Source organism: Lampetra fluviatilis, chromosome 64, assembly GCF_964198595.1.
Source record: "Lampetra fluviatilis chromosome 64, kcLamFluv1.1, whole genome shotgun sequence".
Lineage (NCBI taxonomy): Eukaryota > Metazoa > Chordata > Hyperoartia > Petromyzontiformes > Petromyzontidae > Lampetra > Lampetra fluviatilis.
In genome coordinates, this window is record NC_136338.1 from 1655808 (window position 1) to 1671509 (window position 15702).

General features: G+C 48.2%; 1 protein-coding gene across 1 annotated transcript; it reads left to right on the forward strand.

Moving 5' to 3' along the window:
- The first annotated feature begins 420 nt into the window (after window positions 1–420).
- On the forward strand, window positions 421–15059 carry LOC144951963 (uncharacterized). The gene is made up of 9 exons (XM_078882334.1): window positions 421–586; window positions 3692–3784; window positions 4945–5174; window positions 6348–6469; window positions 7764–7874; window positions 8463–8578; window positions 9741–9856; window positions 10873–10965; window positions 11298–15059. The coding sequence occupies exons 1-9, from the start codon at window positions 584–586 to the stop codon at window positions 11659–11661; spliced, it is 1248 nt and encodes a 415-aa protein (XP_078738460.1). The 5' UTR covers window positions 421–583; the 3' UTR covers window positions 11662–15059.
- Window positions 15060–15702: the final 643 nt, after the last annotated feature.

The following is a 15702-nucleotide window of genomic DNA, read 5'->3' on the forward strand; positions in this document are numbered from 1 at the left end:
AACTGATGCATCGCTACCGAAGCTTTCTATCCCCTCGTGCCTGAGAAGGAAAGTTAAATAATAGGCGACGTTTCGGGTTACTGCCCTTCTCCGCAGCGCGTCAGTCACGTTCACAAGGGATCTGCTACGAATGGGGAGACATTGCCCTACACGTCGCCTATTGTACATTTCTTTCCCTTTAAGGCAACGACACACGGTGCTGTTGTTGGCGAACGGAACGTGCCAGGTTTAAATTGTCGCAAGCACCACCATGAATTCACTCTGGGCCTCGCCGCGAACGTGATGACGTATCCGCCCGCGAGCGACGTCACGACGCAAAGCGCGCGCAGACACCAACCTGTCTCGTGACGTCATCACGCACGCACTTCCTCCCGCCCCCCCTCGGTCGTTACGTCACCACGCACGGCCGTCTCCGGCGTTGCCGTGGTAACGGCTTGGAGGAGTCCAGCCATCGCCTTGGGAGTTCTTAAATTGATTCGCAAAAGTCCGGGGGCGGTTTAACGATCAAATAACGCAGAGCGGGAGAGATTTCCCCACCTTGTTTGTGTGTTTGCCTGCTGCGTCGAGTGTCGCTGTCTCACCAATGGTACGCGAATTTTATATTCTCGTTTTAAATCGAACCGCGCGAGCCTCTGCCGACCGTTACTTTAGATTTCGCAGTTCACGTTGGCGCGGCGCTCGCTTACTCGCGCGCTGATTGGCCGGCCGGAGCCCTTTAAACCGGGTCCAGACCAATGGAATTGCGGGGATTTCGTGCTCGCGCGCGTGTTGGCTATGAAATGCAATGGCCCGTGGTTTAAACCCCTTTAACGCTGTATGTAACGTAACCCTTTAACAATGAACAATGTAAGGTTATATTGTTACACGTACATTCTGTCCGTACATGTAGAGTCTGTCTTGTCAAATCCACTGCTGGACTAGGGGTCCTTCCCCCACGCTGTGCGTGACCCGAGTCGCGATAATTATTGACCATACTTCACCACGCTGGTCAGTGCAGGGATGTGGGTACAGGGCAGCAGTGGATTTAGCTGCATTGCCCACAGCACCGAGACTACACCTGTCGCTCGTGACTGGCGTTCACCCACCCAAGGTGGCACGGGATCGGGCGCATACACACGGGGTTTATTTGATCACATTTCTGTGTTGTTGCAATGTTATAAATACAAAGCAAGTGAATTGACTGATACGTATGCACGCTGTCGTTGACGTTCAGCTACGTGAAAGCTGTCCCTGGCGCAGCAGATGGCGATTCACGGGTTTGGGGTTCACTCGTGGTGAAGTTACGGGTGACATTGTAAAGGTGCAGCTCTGAAACTGCTCGCTTACGCCACTGCCGGCGGAAGAGAGTATCGTTCCATGCGGGCCAGACGTCTGGCCTCTGTCCACACAGCAGTATAATTGGATACACCACCACCACCACAGTCGATCAGCAAGCAGGTCCTGTGTGGTGGGGTAAAGTGTGGGTACGTCCAAAGACACCTGGCCATCGTGAAAGAGTTGGCCAAGATGCCCTTTGGAGGACTCCCTCTGTGGTAGAGGCCCTTACTCCGAGTAATTACAGAGCTGCAACGTTACATTTTACAAAGGATGGCTATTTATAAGGATATTGATTTTGGAGCCATTGCTCTGGAATAAATAAAAATTGTAAGTGGAAGTTATATGCTGTTTGGTTCTTTCGGTAAAGTCACGTAGTTAGAAATAAAATAAAACATCATTTTTGCCTGATGACCGCTTGTGTTGCGATCGAAACGTCGTGATTTGTTTAATTTTATTTCTATCTACGTGACTTTTCCGAAAGAACCAAAGAGTATGGATTCTTGCAGTCACGAAAGCTTCAAATCAAGATGAAGTGGAAGTTGGCCAGCATTATTGGTTCAAGCAAGCCTGATTGCTGATGAGACACCGTGCGTTGAAACTCATCCCGAGTTTTGCTTGCAATGAACCAACTAATGTCGCTGAAATTACGTAGCAGAAGGCCTTGTGATTGATGGGGAAATCGTACATTATGTGGAGGGACAGATTTATGAAGGAGACTTATTCTGTCTGCCTTTATGTTTTGTTATTTATATTCTCTACAATGACCCCGATTGTTTTGAATTTGTAACTGGTGCTGCAAGTTAATAGTTCAAGCCCTGGATCAGTGTCAATAAATACAACAAACGTGACTACAGGCTTTGTATCCTAGACGGTTAACATTTTTCTTAGAATGATTAATCACCCATACAAAGTATTTACCCTTATCAGGCAATAATATTCATTATGCCACAAACCAGTGCATCGTAATGCACTGAATGGGGTTTTATGTCTCTCCATGTAAGTGAAGTTATAAAACAAGTGCACAGCAAGCATTAATCGGCCTTTTCAGCAGAACGTGAAGCAATCGGGTGGCAGAACAAAGGTTGCTGAGCTGGCTCGGGTGATTTGAGTGTGGCCTGTTAGGCAAATTATGGTGGCTTTCCTGTTGGCAAGTGCAAGATAATTGTGTCATTTAATTACCCATACAACAGCACCGAATAATATACACAATTGTACAGTTTTGCTGGGATCAGCTGCCATGGTTATTCTAACTTCCTGGTCTCTGACCTCAAGATGCGTGTTGCAGTTTCAAAGCGAAGCGTCAAAACTAATTCGTAATGTTGGCTCAATTTAAAAAAAAGTTAGTGATAGTTTTGCTGTATCGCACTAAATAGGCTTCTTGGTTGTCACTGCAAGTTTCAAGTTCAGGTGAATTTTTATTTTTGCTTAAACACGTGGTGCCTTCCTGGCACAAATCTGCCACTCAAAGCTCCATCATCACATTTATGCTGTACTCATAGACATAGAAAATGTTATGCAACCAACAGGCAAAAATGTGTAAAAAAAAGCACACAGGCTTTGTGGATTTGCACAAAAAAACAATCAGCATTTGCTGAAGAAGTGTAAATCATCAACGTGTACTTGAGCTGTCAGTCACATTTGTTGACATTTCTTTTTCTGCTACTGCCACGACAGGAGATGACATCGAACTGGCAAGCTCTAGGTTAAATGTACAGTTTGCTTACCATTTACACCATGGCACTTGCCTTCGTTTCTCCTTTAAATACTGTAAGTCAAAGTTGCACGTTTATTATTCTAGACATTACGAGACATGCAACAAACTGGTAACCGCTTTTCCCAGTTTCCATCAGGTATTGCAAAGTAATATTTTAACAACCTACTGTTTAACTTTGGTTTAAAATGTATTTCTTTTTTCGATCCCTCGTGTGCTGTCATTGTTTTCGTTCTCATTTCTATTAACTCATCGCTGTATTTGTTTTGATTTATCTTCTTGGTGACCCGAAACAAAGCACAGGTTTCCCTCGCTTGATGCGATAGATGCGTTCCAAAAAAAGGGCGCACAAAGCGAAATCGCGTTGCATCGGCTGCACAGTTACCCAACCCACAATGCACCGCACAAGACAGCTGCCCTACGAGTAGTACATACAGTACACACACAATGCTGCCTCTTGAGTAAATTTAAACCGCATAATAAAAGCAAATTTTCTGGGTCAAATTAGGTTAACCGCATAAACAGCGCGATATCGCACAAACCAAACCCCGGTGTAGAGCGAAGGAAACCCGTAAACTTGAACTTGGAAATATCTGAGAGGTGGGTGCCGTGCTTTAATTAGCGCTGCTCAAATATTGAAAGAGACGCGGTCTGACACGACAGGACAGCGGAGAAGACAGCAGCCCCTGGGACAGCCCTCTTCCGAGCGAACGGGATCCCGTGAAGAAAGCCGCCAAAGACAAGAAGAGATCCAAGGTGCGAAACTGTTTAAATAGCCCGACAGACCCTCACGGTCCATGTTGTTGATTGTGAATACAGTGTTACACAATACACTAGGATTTGTGTTCATGCGGTGTCTCTGTAAATATGTGCATATACGGTACCTTTTGTCAGTTCGCTGCTGGATGAGGGCCTCTCTCCCACGCTCCGAGGGTTATTTGGCCATGCATCACCACGCTTGTCAGTGCATGTTTGCGAAGCGTGGAGCACACCACAAAGTACGTGTGACCATATATGTACAACTGTGAAAATGGATTTTGCTGCATTGTGCAGCAAGGCCGTAGCCATGGAGTCAACATTGGGGGAGACCAAATCTTCCAGGGTGTCTGGGGGTCCCAACCCAGAAAAATATCTACATTTGAAAACTAATTTCCTGCCTAAAATATTAAATTCACTAACACATGGGATGGTTTTTTTTTTGCAATGTCTAATAGTGTATTGTATTACATTGCTCTGTTTTTACTTTTTTTTTTACTATTTCTTGTTTCGTTGTATATAATGGCAGAGATTAGGGTTTAATAAAGTACAACCATAACCACAATCATATAAACATAAATATATGCATTGATTTATATGAAGACAAGTCCAGATATTGTGGCCAAGGTTTTCACAAGGAATCATGTTTGCATAGACCACAATACCTGCAGTCATAATGAATAAAAAACATAACTCTGTATGCACTGTCCTTGAAGTTGATTGGTCCACACCCGAGACAGCTTTTCTTAGAGCCTAGTCTCACATGGGTTGGACCAGATGACGCCAAAAGGCGCACAACTCAAAGACAATGCACCATCAGAGTATGAGAGCTCGGGGTAAGCTATCTATTTTCATCGCCAGTCTTGTCAATCAGTATTATAATCCCTTTAGTGATTTGTTTTGCTCAAGGCCACTTTTATTTCTTAACATTACGCTGTGTCTGGTTTGTATTTGCTCCTTGATTCAAGTATTTCTTTTCCTGCCTTTGATTGCAAATTATATGACGGGCATAGCTGCGGAGAGGTTATTCGACCATACACCTCCAGCAGTGGATTGAGAAAGGAAGGCTGTACACTCACAGCATATAGTACGTCTCACTGTCGAGCCGTGTATGCGCACTCCTGTCTTGACACACAACCTCCTGCTCCCCACGTGCTCAGACAAGCGAGGGAGGCAGCAGCACGTGGGAGAGCGAGGAGGAGCCGGCAGCGTCGTCGCCCCCCCATCCCGCCGTTTCTCCCGCACAGCGGCAAGCCCCCCCTCAGGGCTCCGAGCCCCCCACTGAGCCTCCGAGCCGCGCGGCCTCGCGCCCCTCAACCGCACGCAGCCTGGGCAAGGCCGAGAGACCGGCAGCGGAAAACCAGCGCAAGCCGGCCAAGGCCTCCGAGAGGTGCGGGCACTCTTTGTTATTTCACACGCGTCCGTCACCATGCAGCAGATCAGATGGAAGAAAGTCTGGACTGTGGCCGACATAAAAAATAAACATCTCGCACAGGACCCTACCAGTGAACCTCCCGGTTTAAACCTCCTACAATGCCGCCAATGGTTGACTATGAACCGAATCAGGACCGGGCATAGCCGACGCAGCCACCTGATGCACAAATGGCACGTCAAAGATCCGGCAGCCTGCGAGTGCGGCCACAAATCCCAAACTATCGACCCACATCGTCAACACTCCGCTGCTGCTTTAAAGGAGGAATGGACGAGATCCACTCTGCTTCTGAACAAATGATTGAGTGGATCAAAAATATGAAATAATTACATCTTTAATTTGCTGTTATCAATCCATATGAAAGAAAAGGAGCAGCCCAGGGGGCCAGTTGTCATAGGGACATCCGTAATAAATTTCAATCACAGTGGAATTTTAATTTCAGCTTCTGTAATTATAGTTATAGTTGACTCCGTAATTATTTCTGTAGGTAGCTGCGGTGATATTCAGATCCATGGGTTTGTACCCGAGTATCGGCATAATTTATTTAAAATACATCCAGTCCCAGGTTTAAAATGCACTCTCATAGACATTGGCTTATTGTTCTATGTATGTACGTATGTTGAACTTTTTTTGCACGGTATGTAGCCCACCGTGCTCATCGATCGAAGGTTCTAACATAGGCATAAGTTATTTTAGAAACACCCAGCCCCAGGGCTCAAACCCAGTCTCATAGACACTGGCTTAATGCTCCACAATAGACATCTGTCCGAGATACACCCAGCCTCAGGGCTTGAACCGAAATACTTATAATTGCTCAATGTTTTGACATTGGCATCCCATCTATGAGAGACACGTAGGGCTCGATGCTTGGCTCGGATGATTTTTGTTAGTTTGTTATTCTTCCCCCACATCTCCGATTAGCATGGTTGGCTACGTACGCTGCAAAATAACTCCAACATACATACATGCATACAAACAGCAGGGGAATGATCATGGCTGGCGATAATGTTGATGACATACGTACAACACGGCTCTGAACAGCCCTCTCGAGGCACAGGGCGACCACGGCTGGCAAAGCGCACGCGTGGATGCGTGCATGCATGCGTACGCGATGGGTTTTTTGGTTTTTAGTCTCGACGAGCCTGAGATGGTGAGCCGCCTCGATGGAGGAAGGGACAACGACGGCGCAGGCAGAGACTGGGGTGGCTCTGGCTCCGCGCCTCCCTTCAGCAGCTTCTACGAGTCCGTACAAGGTAGCCCGGCGGCGAATCTTCCACATACGTAGTAATAGGTTTTTACCCTTTGAACTGGTACAAAAACTGCCACCTTTATACAAGGCATCATGTTTGAAATAACCACAACACAAGCAGTCAAAATGCAAACAAAAAGAAACAACTCTGATGATGATAATGATATGCACTGTCCTTGAAGTTGATTGGTCCACACTCGAGACAGCTTTTCTTAGAGCCTAGTCTCCATTGGTGTTGGACCAGATGACGCCAAAAGGCGTACAACTCAAAGACAGCGTACTATCAGAGTATTGAGAGCTCGGGGTAAACATTTACACTATGAGACCTCCTTTACCAGTGGCAACATATACACATACGTCTTCATCACATTTCCCCCGGGGGGCTTGTCTTGGCGAGAAGATTTGTGTCTCGTGTCGCTGTCAATCGGGTTGAGTAGTGGATACCTGCCTGGCTATCCGCTCACTGGCGTGTCAACTTACCTACCAATGAGGTCTCTTAAAAGATACAATTCTCTAGCTCTCGTTTGGTTAGGAGGCTATGATAAATGTTATCATTTTTCAATATTCATATCCATGGTCCACATACCTACCCACCTGCATTCTTGGCATCCCTACCTTTATCTGCCTTCCTGCCCACTTGCTGCCTACTCACTTTTAGAAATGCTTAGTCGCCTAACCTTGTTCCTAGATTTCCCTTATGATGGATTCTCACCTATTGAAGTCAATAGTCAGTGATATTAAATTATTTAATACAATATTATATTGTACTGTTTAACACGTAGGCTTTCGCGACCAATATTTTTCATAATAAAGGGTTTTAGGGTTAGATCGCGTAAGTATAAATGTGTCGTAACCCTCCACCACTCGATACAGCCAATTAGTAAGGGATTTGTTACGTAAGCAAAACGCCAATTAGTTACTAGTATAGTGTAGTGTGTATTGTAGTGTAGTGTGTAGTGTAGTGTATAGTATAGTGTAGTGTGTAGTGTAGTGTGTAGTGTAGGGTATAGTGTAGTTTGTAGTGTAGTGTATAGTGTAGTGTATAGTAGTGTATAGTGTAGTGTATGGTGTAGTGTGTAGTGTAGTGTGTAGTGTACTACTTCAGCCCACCGGTGTGTTGGAGAGTAAAACCACAACATTTACAATTTGAATACCGCGACGTTTCCCTTGTAATTACATCAACCAGCATCATCGGGCGATTTTCCAGAATAGTGAAGCAATACACCTGCTGCCCTGCGCTAGTTGCTTGATCTCCCAAACTCGTTGGCTCACCTCGCTCCCGATGCCTGCGCTCGCAGATTCCAATCCGCCGGTGCAAACTCCAGCGCTGAAGGGCACGCGCGGTGCCCACAAGGCCAGCGTGTACGAGCCCTCTCCATCTCCTCCGGACCCAGCCCCCTCGCTCGCCGGTGACCCCCTTCCGTCTCTCTCCGACCCGACACCCAAACACCCACTACTCTAAAACCAACAACAACAACTAAATATTGTATTTTATTTTACCAGATAAAGCCCACTGAGCTATTAGCTGTTTTTCAGAAGCGACCTGGCTATCACAAATGATAGCTCAACGAAGTGGCTTATCACGTGGACATTTATAGCAGTGAAACAATCGATGAACGCGTGTTGATTCTAAATGTGGAAGGAAAAACCGGAGGACCCGAAGAATAAGAGATGATGGACTTATTTGGTCTATTTGACCTGTCGACCAGGAATTTAAACTCGCGACACCTGGGTGAGTTTTAACTTAACTTTGATTCCTAGCCACCCATGACAGTTGAATGACGGAACATGGCCTAGGTTTCCCTTAGATTTTGCTGATCCCAAAAAAACGGTGCGGCCATGGTCACTGTCACACGGGTGAAAGGAAAGTTGGCAGGGCGCGTTTCGCTCCGGCCACACCAAATTCCAATGCCCGACTCACCATCTGTTTGTCCAACAGCAGTGCCCACATGCGACTGAATGCTAAACGGAGGATGCTCTGCCTCTGTCGCGCACAGCCAAAGTGGACAATCGCGGTGGCCTGGGCAGACTGTTTGGCGCGGAGCACGGCTTCTCTGGGTCTTCCCAGCGACTTGTGCAGTCGCCAAAGAGTGAGGGTAAAGGGGGACATGAGGTGCGTGTCCCTCTCCTTTCTCTCTTTTTTGAGCGGTAATATAGCGGTGAGCGCGCTGCGCTACGAACCCGGCGACCCGTATGTATGTTGAACTTCTTTCGCACCATACGTAGACAACCGTGCTAACCCAACTTTGGATTCCTGCTCACGGCCAACACCAGTGACGATTATCTGAACCGGTCCTGGGCCTCCCCTAGATCAATTTGGCCTCAAATTAGTACACAGTATAGTGTGTAAACATCGCCACTAGGGAGATAAAGGCGGCCGGGTGTGGTGTTGGCCATCCACCCCTCATGTGCTGTACCAGCCTTCATAGGTGCTCGCTAACAGCACTTGCTCCAACAGTCTGTTAAAGGCTATACGGGGGATATTTGATCTTTATCTCTCTTTTGAGTCTCTCAGAGCTCCAGATATTCTGCGTACTGGGCAAATCCGAGTTACGTTTGACATTTTAATTTTTACGCGTTTATTAATGCACAGAGAAACATTTTTTGCACACCTTTCAGTTTGTGTGATAAAGAATAGCTGTTTTTTTTTTTGCGAGAGCCTAGGATTTTGTAGACGTTATGTCGGAAAAGGCTCAGACATAACACCTGCAGCCTAAGCCATCCAGCCACTTAGAACTAAACGTCATATAATGACGGTGTTGGTTACACCAACTGGTCTTATTGTGGCGTGGCAGCTTTAACAAGCACTCGGCTGTAGCACCCGTCAAGTTTCAAGTTTCTTTTGTTGAACCAGCAGATAACTCAAGAGAACGGGATAGTCTCATTCGCTAGAGTGACCTGGGGCATAATTCTGCCAGTAAGGGGCAATGATTGCTACTGTGTGATCTAGCCTCGGGCACCCCCAGTGGCAGCCGTCCCTGAGCGGTACAAGGTAACTCAGCACGTGGCATGCAAATGGGGCATTAGGGTGCCAGTAGGGGAGGCCACCGCTGCTGCTGCGTGTTTAATCCCAATTGAGTAATTTTCGGTGTAATTTCCGAATTGGGAAAAGGTTAACCCCGAAGCCGGCGCACAATGGCCTGCTCTTGCGAATGACGTAAGGGGGTCTTTAACGTCCACCGTGAAGCACCCGTCGTGTCGTGTGCACGTATGTTGAACTTCTTCCGCACCGTACGTAGCCAACCGTGCTAATCGGAGGTGCATGCGTGTGTCAGGCTGTCGGTGTAGACGTGAGCTTTGCGATGGAGCCCAGTGCGGAGAAGCGAGACACGGAGGAGCCAGAAGTCGTCTCGCCCGTGCTGACGAGCGTCGTTTGCTATCGAGATTTGAGGTGAGCGAGCCTTGCAGTGTCCTCGGAGGCACAGAGGAGACAAGAGGGGAGGTCACCGGGTAACTCCGGGGTCTCAAATACCCCTTTCCCATTGGCGCATCTTAGCCGAGTCAACACTGGGCGCCCTCACGATGCTTGTGGTTTTTCCACCGGCTATTTTCCGTGCCACCCATGAACCAAACTGAGATACACTGGTCTCACAAGACATCTGTGTCTGGCTCGGGGCCAAGCAGGGCCAGGGGCGGGGTTCGTGACTCGTCTATTGCAAGTGACGTCAGTCAGGACACTGCCACCACACCATATACGTGCGTCTCGACTCGTTTTTGCATGTGACGTCGGCAGCACGGATTGTCTTTGCTTTTGCAGTGGAAAAACACCCTGGCACCTTCTGAGCCACGCCGAGCTGGCTTGGCCTGGCCCAGGCACGGCTCAGTTGCACAGTAGAAAAATACTGTCATACTGTGTCAGATCACGGAGCTGGCACCACTGACATCCTCAGTTCTAATGCAGGTTTCAGCTGCCTTTGCTGAAGCTACAGTTTCAAGTTTAGCAATTTGACAATCTCAGCCTGATTACCAATGATTGCATGTTCCCAAAGAAAATAAGTGTTACTGCCATGCAATGAACAACTCTATAGCAGGACATGTGAGAAGCGCAGATTATTCTGTATTTGTGTGTGTGTATTTTTGCGTGGGGAGCAGTAGTGTAGTGGTTAGCGCGCTGAGCTATGAACCCGGCCACCCGAGTTCGATTCCTGCTCACGGCCACCAACACGAGTGACGATTATCTGAACCGGTCCTCGGCCTTTCCTAGGTTGACTCAGACTCAAATGAGTACCTAGTGCGGCACGTAATCATCTCCACTAGGGATACAAAGGCGGTTGGGCGTGGTGCTGGCTACCCACCCCCTCGTATGTTGTGCCGGCCTTCATAGGTGCTCGTGAACAGCACTTGCCCCAACAGTCTGTTCAGGCTATACAGGGGATCTTTGTCTTTTTGTGTGTTTTGGCACTCCAGGTACATGTACAGCTACCAGCAAGGACCCCTCAGGTCATCCAGGCCCCCCGTGGTGGTGGAGGAGGACGCCTACATGATGCAGCTCGCCGACCGGTCAGTTGAGAGGTCCCCACATTGATCGCACAGTGCTATCAACAAAGGAAAAAACACAATCTACACAGTACATTACAATCGACACAGTACCATACAGTCCACACAGTGGGCTATTATCTACACAGTACAATACAATCAACAAAGTGTAATGCAGTCGACGCAGTACAATACAATCTCCACAGTACCAATGCAGTCACGTGTATGCTTATGTACACGCGTCTGTGCCTGCATGTGTTTGTGCGTTTGTGCCTGCACCCGTGTGTATGTCTGCCTGCATGCGTATGTGTATGTGCATGCGTACTTGTGTGCGCGTGTGTGCGTGCGTTCCTCAGCTGGGAGGTGACGGTGCGCCGCTTTTACCGCGAGCTCTTCGGCGCTCTGTGGCTGCTCGTGGCCACGGTGGCCGTCTTCGTGGTGGAGCTGGCCGAGTTCGCGGGTCGGCTGGCGCGTACACTGCTCGTGGGGCTGGCCGGCGCCGCCAGCGACTACCTCCTCCGCCCCGCGCTCACCGTGTCCTTCAATGGCCTGCTGAGGCCCGCGGCCGCCTTCACTCGCAGTCTCCTGCTGGCGTTGGCGGAGGCCGCGCGGCCCCTTCTGGCCCTGGCCGGCGAGGCCGTGGACATGCTGGCGCGCACCGTGAGGGCCTTCAGGCTCGTCGAGGTCAATGTGGTAGGCCGGAACCTGCGCACCATGTGAGTGCCCGGGCCAGATTGGCAGTGGAATTATAGGCGGTGGCTGCATCGCTCGGGGAGTTGACAGTGGCCGAGTCGGGAGCCGTGGAGTCGTTAACTTTGAGAGCCTGGGTTCAAATCATGGTCGGTTTTGGGGTTTTCCCACGAATAATGCGATCAACAGATCTGCCAAATACTGCCAGCACTCGCTGAGATGCTGGATTCAAGCTCTAGGGGTTGTGTGTCTGCCTCAGGACACGCATAATGGTCATGTCAGACTTACGAAGCGAGCACAACTGCGATTGTGGGTTCGCGCCCTGTGGTGGTTGTCTCTTGGGTGGCTTATAATGGCTCTGTCAAAGATTGCATTTCATTGGATCCTGGGTTTGAATCCAGGCTCCAGGCACCTGTGATTAAACACGGTCATCATGTGTAGTGAGTTGAAACAATTTACAATCAGGTGGCTGTGTGTGACACTCATAATGGCAATACCACAGACAATGCCAGCGCTTGGAGCAAGTGGTCCTCAGTAGCTTCACAATATCAGAGCAATGAGCCTTAGAATGGTTCGTACTGGCTCTGGCAGAGAGGCTGAGCCAGTGCCACTTATTTGCTTGGTTTGGCTCGGAGCAGCAACCTTGATTACACAATTCTTGCAAATCGCCTGATGAAGCTGGTTCTTGTAAACACCAGCAAAACGTCGTACTCAAATTGTAAATGTTGTGGGTTTACTCTGCAACACACCGGTGTGCTGAACTAGCAACTAATTCACACGTTTTGCTTACTTGACAGACCTTTCTAATCGGCTGTGTCGGGCGGTGGTGGGTTAATGACATATTTATATTTACGCAATCTAACCCAAAAAAACCTTTATTATGGATATTGGTCGGGAAAGCAACCTACGTGTAAAACGAAACTCAACACATTCGTCAATAACACCTCCGATAAGCACGGTTGGCTACGTACAGCGCGAAAACACATTCCTGCGGAGGGAGCTGGTAGGAACGTTGGGTTGCTCGGTAAATGGCCAGGGTCAACGGCGGCGTGTTGTATTGCGCAAATATGCCCGACTGTGAGGGCGGGCACAAGCCGGCGTGAGTAGGTTAAACGTTGAGTTTTATAAGGGCACCACTGGGTGACCAGCCCCTCCCCACCCAGCCCCACCCTCCCCACCCAGCCCCTCTCCCCCCCCACCCAGCCCCACCCCTCCCATTTTTGGGTGCACGACGGACGGACACAATAATCCCCTGTGGGCTGGTGTAAGCAGGAGGTTCCTACCAGTATAAGTTCAACATACATTACGTACACCACTGTGGCCTGAAAAGGAAAAAATATATAGAATAGGTGGCATTTCGGGGCAATGACCCTTCTTGACGAATGTGTTCAGTTTCTTTTATGTTGTTTGTGCTTAGGCCGCCGCTGTTAGTGTCACAAACACCCGTGATGAATCCACATTGTCACTCTTGTGTAGTTGGATATCTCGGATAACTCGTCACGTGTCATATTCTTCACTGAAATTCAGCCGGGCACAATTTTGGTGGGAAAAACTTTCTATAAATTTGGCGGATGACTCCGGTTAACACGGTTGGCTACGTAGGGTGGGAAAGAAGTTCAACGTACATACACACCAAGTGAATTTAGTAACCCAGGTCACTTGTGCATGAGACTTCCTGGTCTCTTGAGATCTCACCTGGTTAAACAAACTCAACTTTAAAGGTGAACTTTATTTTCAGAGCGTGATGGAGCACTGTATTGGGTTGGGCTCAAGTTGCCCGTCAGGATTTGGACTTCCGCTCAACCGTTCCTCTTTACGCGACTCGGGAATCATTGCAGGAGTTATCGATGATGGCATTTCTTTAGCTCGTAAATTTATACCCATAGCAGCGCTGTTTGTACAGGTGATAAAATCAAAAAGGATATATATATGCGTGTGTGTTTATAATGAAACTGTGAATTCCGAATGACTTCCAACTAAGGCGGTGTGGTGCCGTGCATATGCAAAGGTGCGATGTAGCGAGAGACGTGGACACGTTTGGGAAATTCCCCGAGCGTAGCGGGTTCGCGTCCACAATTGCTGGCGAAGTGAACACTTGGGATCATTTTTCCGCGAGCATTTTGACGTATTTAATCAAAATGTGTTCATTGCAATTGAGGTTCGATGTGGTTTTTTTCATTCAACTGTACAGCCAATCTCAATAAGCCCTAACAATGAGTTTGAATATTGAGTAAAGTATCTTCTATTTTCGTACGGCCAATGTCAGATTCAGTCCGAAGTGATTTAGCCATTCAGTTTCCTTGTAAGAGAGTTGGTGAATTTTTTATGCATCACCTTTAATTTACATTTGGGACAGAGCGGAGTTATGCGGTGCATAGATTTTAGGGTGCCACAGTGGCGAGATGTTAACTACCTCGCTTGGTATACAGGAGGTCGTGGGTTCAATCCCGACCCTGATGCCTGCTGCTGTATATTTGGAGTTTGCGTGTCTCTCCCCCCGTGGATTTGACTCCCGAGTCCTCCGGTTTTTCCCTCCACATTTAGAATCGACAACACGCGTTTCTAGTATTTGACTGCTATCAATTTCCACGTGATGATGATGAACCCACTTCGTTGAGCTATCGTTTGTGATAGCCAGGTCGCTTACGTAAAATAGCTACATAGCTCACTGGGGCCTTACCTGGTAAAATAAAAAGTTTATAGTTTAGTTTTGTGTTTATAGCTGCAGTCGCACACAGCGGTGTCTTTTATTTCCCACCTGTGCATCTCACGTGCTCATCGCCTCTTCCATGGTTTGCGCCGATCATGTTAAACGCTGTGCATTGTTTCCGTGGAAAATGGAAGCCGGACAGTGTAGTGGTGGGCTCGCTGATGAGATGTGTGTGGTGGAAGCTGGACAGTGGCAGTGGGCTCACTGATCACATGTCTGTGGTGGAATCTGGCCAGAGAGATGGTGGGCTCGCTGATGAGCTGTGTGTGATGGAAGTCGGGCAGTGTGATGGTGGGCTTGCTGATCAGGTGTTTGTTGGGCACGGTAATTGAAGCCCACAAGCAAACTCAGACATGACATCAATTCTGCCGTGTGGCACAGTGGTTAGAACATCTGCCTCGCAATCACAAATGTTTGCGCTCACATCTCGATTCGGAATTCATTATCATCCCTCTGCGGCCAATCAAAAGCATCAATGGATGTCCTATGGAGTGACTGCTCCCTAGCATGAGAATGTGGAATTTTAATTATTGGCTAAAGGCCATCAACGGAATTGAGCATTCCCCTTTCCTTGTTTAAGTGTCCACACACGTGGACTTTTTTACTTTGCCAAGTATTCAATCACTTACGTTTTAATTTGTGACGAATATGCTTTGTGTTGTTGCTTAACGCGTTCAGTTATGTTTGATATATGTTTTACTTGTGCAGCTTGGTTTGATAACGTATGAAGGGTTTCCATTTGCTTTAGGAATAAAATACACATATTAGTAGTCGAATGGATGCCATTGCTTGCTACGCAAACGTTTTCAATCCAGCGCCACCTCGCGTGTGCCTTGGCAATTTCAAGGTCCGATTACGAGTGTGTCCAACAGTCTCGAGATGTACTTGGTGTTTTATCTTTTATCTCATCCATTACACTCCGAGGTGGAGAATCTACGACATGGTGAGTTGTACCCGGCCCCCAAATTCATTTCACATGGCCGACAAAGTTAAAGAACCCCCTAAAAGCCTTAACATTTGTTTTGGGAGCAAGTGCTGTGAGCGAAACAGCACCTATGAAAGCCGTCACGGTACACGAGGGGGTGGGTGGCCAGCACCACGCCCGACTGCCTTGGTCTCCCCAGTGGTGATGTTTACACACCGTACCAGGTACTCATTTGAGGCCGAGTCGACATAGGGGAAACCCAAGAGCGGTTCGAGATAATTGTCACTGGCGTTCGCCATGAGTGGAAATCAAACTCGGGTCGCTGGGTTCATAGCACAGCGTGCTCACTGCTACACTACCACCAGAGCGGTCCCTACGGTATGACGAATAGGGGCGACCGCCCAGGGCCCCGCGCTTTGGGGGGTCCCGTGCTTCA